This window comes from Malus domestica, chromosome 11, assembly GCF_042453785.1.
Source record: "Malus domestica chromosome 11, GDT2T_hap1".
NCBI classification, from domain to species: Eukaryota; Viridiplantae; Streptophyta; class Magnoliopsida; order Rosales; family Rosaceae; genus Malus; species Malus domestica.
This window is the reverse complement of record NC_091671.1, coordinates 27,686,002-27,696,892: the sequence shown is the minus strand read 5'-3', so window position 1 is coordinate 27,696,892 and position 10,891 is coordinate 27,686,002. Positions and strand designations below refer to the sequence as shown.

Here is a 10,891-nt window from a genome sequence, read left to right as displayed (position 1 = left end):
TAAAGTAAAACGTAATCGAATGTATGGATACCGCCCATGCCAATGACAGAGTACTAACATATGAGCTCAGACCCTTATTTGAACTTACCTGCCCTATGATTATTCAAAACGGATAGTTATTCGAACACATTTCTCATGTTCTCTTTAACATTCCTAAACAGCATGGAGCCAAGATACAGTACTTAAGATTACAACAGACCTCGGAATCTTTGATACAAGCTACAAGCAGAAGTGCATGAGCGTGTTCAATAACATCGAAGAACCGACTCGCTGAGAAGCGTTCCTAATCGGAGGAACTCGAAATTTGAATTCTAATACAACCGTGGAAAACCAGAAAAAAATAAATATCTTGACTCTTATCTCATACTGTACACCCAGGAAGGCCACCAACTCCAAACAATGCAGCGAGCTTCTCTCCAACATCTCAGTGTAACTATTTACAGACATCCTAGCTGACACACTTTTCAACATTAACCAACAACAATAACATCATTAACTGCCACAATTTAAGGTTATCAAACTCAAGTTAGACATCTTATGATGTCATTTCCATGATTTCTACTGCTCTTGGGCTCCCCTCCCCAGCAGTTTCAAACACCTCCATGCCTTCTTGGCCCTCATCATGACCATTGTTTTTTCCATAATCAAAACCGTTGTCACGTTTGTCATCCTCAACACTGTTGTCATCTTTTTCATCATTAACCTGGATATCCTGTACATCACCACAACTGTCACTCACGTCAACACGTTCAGTATCGGCAGTTTCAACTTCATACACCTCCATGCCTTCTTGGCCCTCATCATGACCATTGTTTTTGCCATCACCCCCGCCGTTGTTACCTTTGTCACCCTCGGCCATTTTGTCATCTTTGTTGTCATCAACATCATTACCTTGGAAATCCTGTACATCACCACAACAGTCATCGACATCAACATCTTCAGTACCAATGTCATTTAATGATGGTGACTTCCTATCACTGTCCAAGTCCATATTTTCAGAAGCATCAAAACTGGCAGATACGGCTAAGTTCTGTTTTTCCTCTTCCACATGTTTAGTACTAGAAGGAACTTCAACATACGACAAAGCGAACCCATCAGAGTCGACACCTTTCACAACTGCAGACGATGTAAAGGGACGAGTGCATGAGATGATTGTTGAAGATATAGCTGAAAGTACATCAGGCTTCACCTCAACATCAACCCATTCGTCTCCCAACCAATCTTTGGATATTCTCAGATCATTTTTGTGCATGTTCAAGAGTAAGCTTTCACCTGATACCACCAAAGAAATTACATTCAAACAAAGGAACTAAGAAAAATATAGGGAAAATATGCAACAGGAACATGCAGGGAAAAAACTAGATCCCGCTTCTACGCATACCAGGAATGAAAACTTGAAAGGTGTCAGCACAGCTGCCAACTCCAGCTATAATCCCTTCCCACCAGCCATCGCTCCACCATGCATCAATTGCAACCCCAACCTCAAGGGCAAGGCCCATTTGTTCCTTAGGAGGGGTTGGCCGGACCATTGGGCGGCCTAGATGCCTTATACCAAGCTTATCAGGCATAGCCAATCTAAAAGCTGGGATCCATTCCTACAAATTGGAGAGTGAGGGTCAGGCCTTCAGATCACAGTTCAGAAGCCAAAAGAAATGAAGAAAAAACAGAATAATCAGTCAGAGAACACGAGTTAATGTGGTCCAATCCATCCAATGCCTACAGGAAATGAGAAGAAAATTCGCAATGCACAAACTCATGCATCTCTATTATTACGAAATGCCTGTGAAAAATAGGACCATCTTTCTAAACTATAACCACAAACTAAGAACATGAGCCTGCACGAAAACTGACAGATTCAAAAAGGTTTAAACCACAAACATGTGGACTATGTCAACAGCTAGCAAGTGGTTAAATTAAGGGTCAGTGGAACCGGTAGTGTTCAAGACACACCATCATACAATAGTGAAGGTTAACTTACATTTCAGGGTAACAGTTCAGAGTTCGAAAAAGGAGATGCTCAAGAGTTGACATTGTAGACAGAGAGATACGCACACTTTAAAATCTAAACATGCTAGATTGAATCTCAAAATGCGGGACAGTACCAAAAGAAAGAAGAGGAAACATGTAATTTAAATTGGAATTACAATAAATAGCTGATTAAAACAGAATCTTGGATGGAAGTCTTGTGTACCTAACTTAAGCCAGATACCGAGTACCTACACTAGACATGATGTCACCGTTTTACACCACAACTTAGAGTTCAACCCAAATAATAGACATAGAAGAGGGTGTATCAGTGGCTAAGCATACCTCAAGATTGCCACTTGCTTCCTCGTCTTGCAAATCCTCATATTGGACTTTCATCTGTTTTCGTGTTATCTGCAACACTGTACACCTAAACCAGCAGCCTCGAATGCCACTATCTTGGCAAAGCAATTCTATCTTTTCATCAACCTTAAAGAGTGGGGCATACCAAGGCTGACAATCAACAAGCTTCATGGAAAACAACCGTCTGAGCAAACCACAGTTTGTGTTCTGAGGTCTATATGTCATCATCTGGTTACCTCTACTAGAAATTCTTGCTCTTGAACGACCAGTTGCAAACCTCTGACATGGCCTTCCACTTCTAGTCCTCTTAGACCCTCGCTTTACATAGTCACTTGGACCCAATTCATCTTCTTCCTCAATCAAGCTATCAGTTATAAACTCAGATTTTTCTGAAACTTCAAGACCCAAACAAGAGAGAATTGGCTGATCAAAATAGCCATGCATTTTACTCAAATCAAATGGCTTCACCTTGTTACTTCTAAACTGTCTACAGCAGAAATGAACTCTGGCCAATAAAGCCTGAGGAAACACAGCTAAGCATTTTTCATAATGTTCACGAGTTAAGACTGTTGCAGGACCATCAACACATTCTGCACTAATGACCTGCACATATGGAGTGATGAAAACTTCCTTTGGGTGAGGATTTCTTACAGGAGTTAACCCCTTGACTTCCTGATTACGGTGAAACCACCTCACTTTGACCTTTTTTTGACCCCTCTTGTCTTCATACATATCCTCCACATAAGCAACATAGTGATTTTCTCCCTTTGCCATGACAAAGACAAAGGACTTAATCTGGATGCAAAGGGAAAAGCAAAACAATCAGAGAAAAGAATTACAGCTAACAGCAAAAATCAGAGTAGCATATCAATTCCATTGTCGACAGAATGCAAGTGGTCACTAGTGATTTGACCTGACCAAGATGTGCACATCAAGGCAAACTTCAACAAAATACCTTGGTTATTAGTCTTTGAACTAAATCCTCTGATGTTCATGCATTAATATATCATACGTGAACAAAGTGCAAATTTGACAGGCTATGAATCAAATGAAACATGTAACATCAAGAGGAAACTAGTGTCACTACCACATAATTGGGATGTATGCTCAAGCATCGTTATTAAACGCAACCATAGTCCACTGTAACAAAATAAAGACAATATTTTATTTATCCTCTATATAAGCTATGAAACTTGAGACAAATGATTGATTACTCCAATGCAATGTCTCTCAAGCACCCATCTGAAGGATGTAATTTATCTTAGTCCATATTAATGGCAAAGTAATCATCTTTCAAATATGTAATGTCACAGAAATTATTCCAGGAATATCAGTCTACAAAATAAAATGGGACTTTTATGTAAGTTTAAGAGTTTAAGTAATGAGAGCTATGCCCTGTACAGCTGTATACTTTGACAGTTAAATCCTTACCGCTATTGTAGTTCCATCCCTACAGAATGCAGGGAAATGCTTGAGCTGTTTACCACATGTACATGCAACACCTGACCAAACAATGTCCGGATTGCGTCCCTTCAAGGTCTTTGAAAGACGGCCCTGATAAACAAGTTGCAGAATCAATATTGCAGGCAAAATTTGAAAGCATCGCAAGAACAGAATCAATACTCATATAGGAAAACAACAAAAAGATACCGAGTTATTGGGTACCTGCACCTGGGGACCACTAACTCCATTCATTGGATATTTGGGACTCCCCGAAGCTTGTGATGAATCATGTTGGGGTGATTCTGTCAAAAAAAAAATTGTATTTCAATCATAATTTTCCAGTTATACAAATCCCTCGTTTCTAGCAAATACGTCAAAAAGAATAAGCTTACTAGGTATTAAGATTGAATTTCTTAATAACAACCTCTATACAGAAATTCATAGTGGTAAAACCTATCTAATATTTTTCTATCAGGCACTTAAACTAGTGATTCATGCTGGGTTGCAGAGGGAAATCAAAATCCTTGCGTCACAAAAGCTGTTATGGTTCTTACATGTCCAAAGCAATTAAAGCATTCTCTTGACAATGGCATACATAACATACACTTCATGGACAATAAAACGAACTAGAAATTACAAAGTGGCAACACATACCGGACAGATCTCCACGAATATGCTGCTTTGACAGCATAGATGTAAGCCAATCCACAACTTCCCTTCTTGACCTCCATTTAAAGTTGGCACTATTGGAGCTCTCGATTCCGTGCACTTGCAAAAACTCCTCGGAAACAACATAGAACATGTGCCTAACACTCCTCTCAGTACCCACAACTGCAAGAATGGATTCTCCAGAAGAATCCTTCAAGAAATAGTGAACCACACGGTTGCCCTTCTCCTGCGAAACAAAGTGCTCTTTCCACTCCACGAAAAAGTGACCATTTCCAGGCATTTTGACCGAGCGCACAAGGACGGCTTAACGAAACACCAGAAACCTACTTCAAGTTCTAATTACATAACAGAAGATGCCCCAAATATAAGATAGCAAAAGGGGTCAAACCCTCAACCACTTAGCTGCCTAAAAAGTAACAATGGAGTATTTTTCAGGCCAAAGGCTACAATCTTGCAATTATTTATTACCTTAATCCTAGGAATAAATATAATATATATCTTGCCCAAGCTGGAACTACTCTACAAACAAGAAAAACTGATATATTACAAAAATGACTAGAATATAGAACATCTTAGGGTTTGCAAACCTAACCAGATCAAAAGCCCTAACTTTACAGCTGAAAATTCCCCCAAATAAGTAGCAAAAGGATCAAACAACAAACCCAATTTGTTCAATAATCTTCAGAAACTGGAACCCAGCACACCCAGCAGAATCAGGAGGTATATTCTATACAAACAAGGCAGAATTTGATCACTAAGTAACTATACCATGAAGTTTTCGGCTCAGACTTTGAAGAAGACCAACAAACAAGAACTGGGTACATGAGAAAACCTGTGCTTTTGATCCTCCAATGGCAGATCAGAACACCCTTTACTCAATACAACTGGGTATCAGCTTGGAAGCCCAAAGGGGTACAAAGACATTGCCTTGACTGCTTTTTCCAAGAGAATTGGAGCAAATTTGAAATGGGCATCTGTAATTTGGACCAAAACAGAAAGTTCAGCTGAGAAAACAGGATTTGATTGAACAAAAACTAGAAGTTGTCGGGGTTGGAGGGTTTTAGGGGAAGGGTGAGGAGAGAGAGCTCGGTGATTGCCTTGGTGGGTACAAGGCAGAGTAGAGGAAGAGAGGGAGGAGAGGAGAAGTAGATGAAGGGGGAGAGGGAGAGAGGAGGAGGTTTGTGGAAGAGGCCATGGACATGGAAAGTGGGGGAGTTGCGGAGCCTTGGAAATGTATGTATGCTGCAGCAATGGAAGAGGGGACTTGGTTGAACAAGAAAAAAGGTAGACTATTTTGTTGAATTAAAGAGAAAAAGAAATTAAAATAGAGGTGTAATATCCACACATCTTATTTTATTTCTAACACATCTTTTTAATTTTTGACCTTTGGATCAGATGAATTGAAAAAGATCAATGGACATAAATTATTAAGGGGTGTGTGAGAAGTAAAATGAGGTGTGTGGATAGCACACCTCTTAAAATAAGAATTGTTTTATTCACACCCCACGTTTTGTTGATTACATCTCATATACTTAATACATCCCACATATATTTTTTTAAATCAAAATTTATCTTAATACACCCCATATTTTTCAATGCTACCCTCACACCCCACATGCTATATATACACCACACACGCTTTACTTAAACCCCACATCAATACGAAGAACAACCAGAAGGCGATGAACAAGCAAAGGAATTGGAGTTAAGTATGAAACAAAAAATTCCCCCTATTCTCCATTCAATTTATAACATTGTCATCCGGCGGGGTTAAATAGCCCATACCTTCCGCCGATCTATTATTTGATAATTGGATTGCCTATAAGATTGTACTATTCATTCTATGTCCGAATATATATGAATTCACATGCACAACTATTTGATGTTCTATCATGGTCAAAGCCAAATTTGTGAACACATTGCATTTTATTATATCAGTTTGTTCTTCTAGGTTGCACCTGCAAAGTAAAAAAAAAAAATGTATTGCTGGCTTTAAACTGACCGATTTCCTTTACCTTTCTCCAATTCCCAAATTTCTCTTATCAGAGAATCAAGCAAATTAAAGATCTGCATAACGAGGATGAAAAATAATATTTTTCCACGTTTTGTGCTTTTAGTAGTTAGGGTCTTGTTCTACAATGAAGGACGTAAGCGACTTTGAGAGCTTGAAGAAAAGCAATCTTAGAATACAAGTCTAAATTAACTTGGGGTGTATTTAGAAAATTATTTCTTTTTTTAAATTTTATTAGGCCTAAATAGTCATATTATATTAGGTATATAAGCTACTTAACAATAAACTTTTATGTGAGGTGTATTCAACAATAAATGAGATATTAATAAATAAATAAACCCTGAAAATAATTTTTGGGGAAATGGTGGAAGGTAGGAGGAGGAGAAGATGGGTGGGTTGGATTATTTACTACGATAAAACAATTGTTGCGTTGCAGCTTAAAACACCATTGGGGCGGAGCTATTCATTGGCAGGCCTACTTTAGTGGAGACGCATTTTGTTGGTAGCGATAAGAGTGGGGATGAGCATTACGGTTTAATGTTTTTTTTTTTTTTTATTTGTAAATGAGAAGTTTTATATTTGATTCTAGTCAAATGTAAAGTTAAATCACATTATTATGACTAGCTTAGTGTGATGTTTAGTCCAGCTACAACCTTCTTAGATAATATAGTTTGTTAAAAAATAAAAAAATAAAAAGAGTGGGGATGGAATTCAACAATTCAGTTGCAATAGTTATAATTAGTTATACGGACAATTAAATATATGGTCAAAAATATATTGTTGCTCATGTTGTGACGCAATATTTCCATTGTAACTATCGTGGTGAAAAAGTTGTTAATTAAACTCTGATAGTGAGTCCCGTTAGCAATTGAATTTCAAACCTAAACTTTTGTTAATCTACCGTTAAACAAACTCACATGACTATCATGTGGATGGATTAAGTTTGTCATTTCAATCCAAATTAAGGTTGCCATGGACCTCTAGTATGGCTTAGGGTTTAATTGAAATGGATTTCACGGAAAAAGAAGCTTGAACGACGTCAAACTGTGAAGCTAAACCTAGAAATCCACGTCAATGGCTTGAAGAAGAAGTGAAGGTGAAGTTGCGCCTAATTTCTTAGGTATAGTTTCGTTTGAAAATCATGGTGCTTTTGATAAACCATTGTTCATTGCATTGCCTACTGCGTTTTTTACATCAGGAATTGAATATAAGCCTAATATACAAAAGATATACAGAGAATAAGAGTTTCTGTCACAACCTGTCCCGAATGTTCTTATTATTTTATCCTTGATATTGTGAAGTGACGGTTATGCCCTTGAGCGTTTAGTGGTTGTGTGTGTGTAAACGGGCTAAGGATTTGGACCATGACATGTTTTTCCTAACTTTTTGGACCCAATTGGAAGTAAGCTTTTGTTTGTTGGTTGGTAGCCCAAGCTAGACCACACACACACACCCATAGCACTCTCTCGTTAACTTTCTCTCTCTCATTCTCTCTCGGCTTTCATCCATTTTCCGTACAATTGTACAGATCATCCTCAACCAACCTTTGCATGCACGGATTGACGTCGAGGAGGTGGTTTTCGTGTTCCTTGTGAGCCCAGGAGTTCATTTATATCCTTGGTTCGACGTGAGAACTCGTAGAACTTGTAGAACTCAAGTTATACAAAACCCCGATAAGGTGCACAGTGACCCCGTCGTGATCGCGGAGGTTTCATTGAGTTTTAGGGTGCTAGGGAGCCTTAGAACATATTTGCAAAGCTTAGGGAAGAAATTGAAAGTGTTTTGGACATCAGGAAGCTCGAGTTAGTGAGTTGCAAAGGTGGCCGGACTATCGTAGGTTTTTCCGGTGGATTTAAAACCTAAAAGTGGTAAGGTTTTGTTCCTCTAATCCCAAGCTTTATTTTGGTGCAAATTTCGTGAATTTTTGTTAAGAAATGAAGATTTGAAAATTTTCCAGTTTCTGGTGACGCAGACGGCAACGGCAAAGGAATTCGGTGACTCACCGGAGAAGAAGGCAAATATTCCGTCAACTTTGACAGAATATTTTAACTGCATCAGGTATATTTAACGGCATATTCTAATATTTAACGGAATATTCCCTAACGCCAATAGGGAATCCGTCAGTGTGCCAAGCACGTGCCTGCGTGTGGACCGTGCGTCTAGCCGTGCCTTAGCCGGCGTGTGACGGTGCGTGAGTGGTCGGAATTTTTTTCTAAAAATATAGGAATGTTCCTAAGGTTGAGTAAGTCATGGTGGTATATTCAAATACCCAAATTGAGCAATGTATGCGAAGTTATTACCTAGTTTTGTTTATGTGCTTAAAAATAACGTTTAAATAGTTGTTTTGCATATAGGTGAGACCTATCCTGAGGACGAGCGCAGTCAAGCAAGGCTCAGGGGTTACGACCCTTTCACATATCAGTGAGTGGGCTTTTGGTTTTCAGTATATATCTATATACTTGGTATTTTTCCCAGAAAACTTAATTAAATGGTTTGATACTTTGAAATGCCATGTCAAATGCTTTTTATGTTTAATTGTGCATTAGTATGGTTATATATATATTGTTGCTCGATGCTGCGGACGCTCAGGTAAGCTTCAGGTGAGTATATTGATGGTAGTGATGGTAATAAGTATATTAGTGTTGAGATGTATTTTGAGCTATTTATCCTGCACCCCGGTATTAGTGCTCTGCCCGAGGATAGGGCCTAACCTTCACGTGATCGTTCACCTCTCGCACCACACGCTCACCTTGGATCCAAGGCAGGTGCTAGCCTGTCATACATACCACTTTAAGTAGTTCTGACTCATAGATGACTTGCAATACTTCACACAGTCTTCACGTGACCGTAGCATTTGAGTGTATTTATTTACACCTAGCATGTCGTACAAAACCACATTAGGTGGTTCCGACTCGTGTGCATAATTTGATTGATAAGTTGTGGACCTAACTGTACAGGTCACTTTAGGTGACTCCGGCTGGCATACTATTCCATTGATTTATTGCACCTGGCTTACTTATTTCTTTATGAGATTTGACATGATATATTCGGTGGATTGCTATTTTTGAATATGATTTTGAGATATAATCGTATATGCTATTTTCTGGGAATTATATAGGTTTTACAGCGAGGGGTTACTACTTTTGATAAATGAAATGATTTTGAAAAACTTTGTTTTTGCCCACTCACACTTTCTGTTTTGCGCCCCTCCAGGTTTTAGGTAGGAGTGCTCGTTGGTGGCTCACGAGGAATTCACGGTAGCTCTGATAGATTATCACTATTGTAGGACCATCTTTGGTATTGTATAATTAGTATTCGTCTTGCTAGACTGCACCTAGGATACCTACGCTCTGGTTATGTGTAGTCACTTCTAATATCGCATTTTCACCTTATCTCATCTAGTGTTTTAGTCAGTTGGTTTTTATTTATTCGCATTTCTTATATCATTATTGCTTTCGCACTGTGCACATGACTACGTCACCCTCACGTGACGGCCAGCATGCCTCGAGCATGTCGGGGTTTGTTAGTTTCGAAATTGAAAGGCGCATGATTTTTTTTTTGTCACAAGATGACATATCTCCCAAAATAGGATAGAATTGAAATACAGAGAAGGCTATTTTTAATATCGAGTGTATTCAAAATTATGTGGTTTGGCTTTCTTTTTTTATCAAAACATTTTATTGTGTAACTTTAAAACTAAGCAATCTTTTGGTAGAATAAAATAAATTTTTTTTTGTCAAGTAATAAATTGATAGGGTTCGAACTCACACCGTGGTGCAAGATCAATATTCTTTTTTACCACTTTGGTAGAGAGCTACTTGCTAAAATAAAACAATATTAAGCAGAGTTATAGTGTTAATTAAATTAACAACTAGGACCGAGTCCATCTCGACACGTAGACTTAAAATAATCTTGCATGAGACAAACTATATTTTTCTATTTTGTTTTCATCAATTTGATCCATGTTTGGTTTTGTTGCATTATTATTTTCAAATTGTGGTAATCTCTCGTTTGACAAAAAAAAAATCAATTTGTTTCTAAGAAAAATATTGTTGCGGAATCAAAAGACCATGTAGGTTCATTTTAATTTTACAAGTAGAATATTTTCTTGGTAAATAGTCTTCTTTTTCAACTCACTAAGCAGCGTGTTCAAACAATTTATCTTCCTCTCAATAAAGCTTATTATTTGTGATTAAAAACAAACTAAATCAAACAGTTGAGTAGGTTTGAGTCGTTTTTTTTTTTTTTTTTTTGAAACAAGGAACATCACATTCCAAAGCAACAACCACCAAAAACAAGGAAAGTCAGACAACCTGACCAACACAACACAACCCAGTGAGATAGGGAATACAGAAGACGCTGCCTAAATAAAGCTAACACGTCATCCCCACCCCACACCAAACCGACCTAAGAGGGAGGACAAGGTAAACCATCTTTATT

General features: G+C 38.2%; 1 protein-coding gene across 2 annotated transcripts; it reads right to left on the bottom strand.

Moving 5' to 3' along the window:
• Positions 1–116: 116 nt before the first annotated feature.
• Positions 117–5,707, bottom strand: LOC103448313 (uncharacterized). Of its 2 annotated transcripts, none has more exons than XM_070808775.1 (7): positions 5,273–5,707; positions 4,426–5,167; positions 3,994–4,073; positions 3,760–3,882; positions 2,311–3,123; positions 1,382–1,595; positions 117–1,272 (listed from the first exon to the last, which is right to left on the bottom strand). In XM_070808775.1, the coding sequence occupies exons 2-7, from the start codon at positions 4,718–4,720 to the stop codon at positions 536–538; spliced, it is 2,262 nt and encodes a 753-aa protein (XP_070664876.1). In that variant the 5' UTR covers positions 4,721–5,167; positions 5,273–5,707; the 3' UTR covers positions 117–535. The 2 variants fall into 2 exon arrangements, with proteins under 2 accessions (XP_070664876.1, XP_070664877.1); XM_070808776.1 differs by having other exon boundaries at positions 4,000–4,073; positions 5,273–5,692.
• Positions 5,708–10,891: the final 5,184 nt, after the last annotated feature.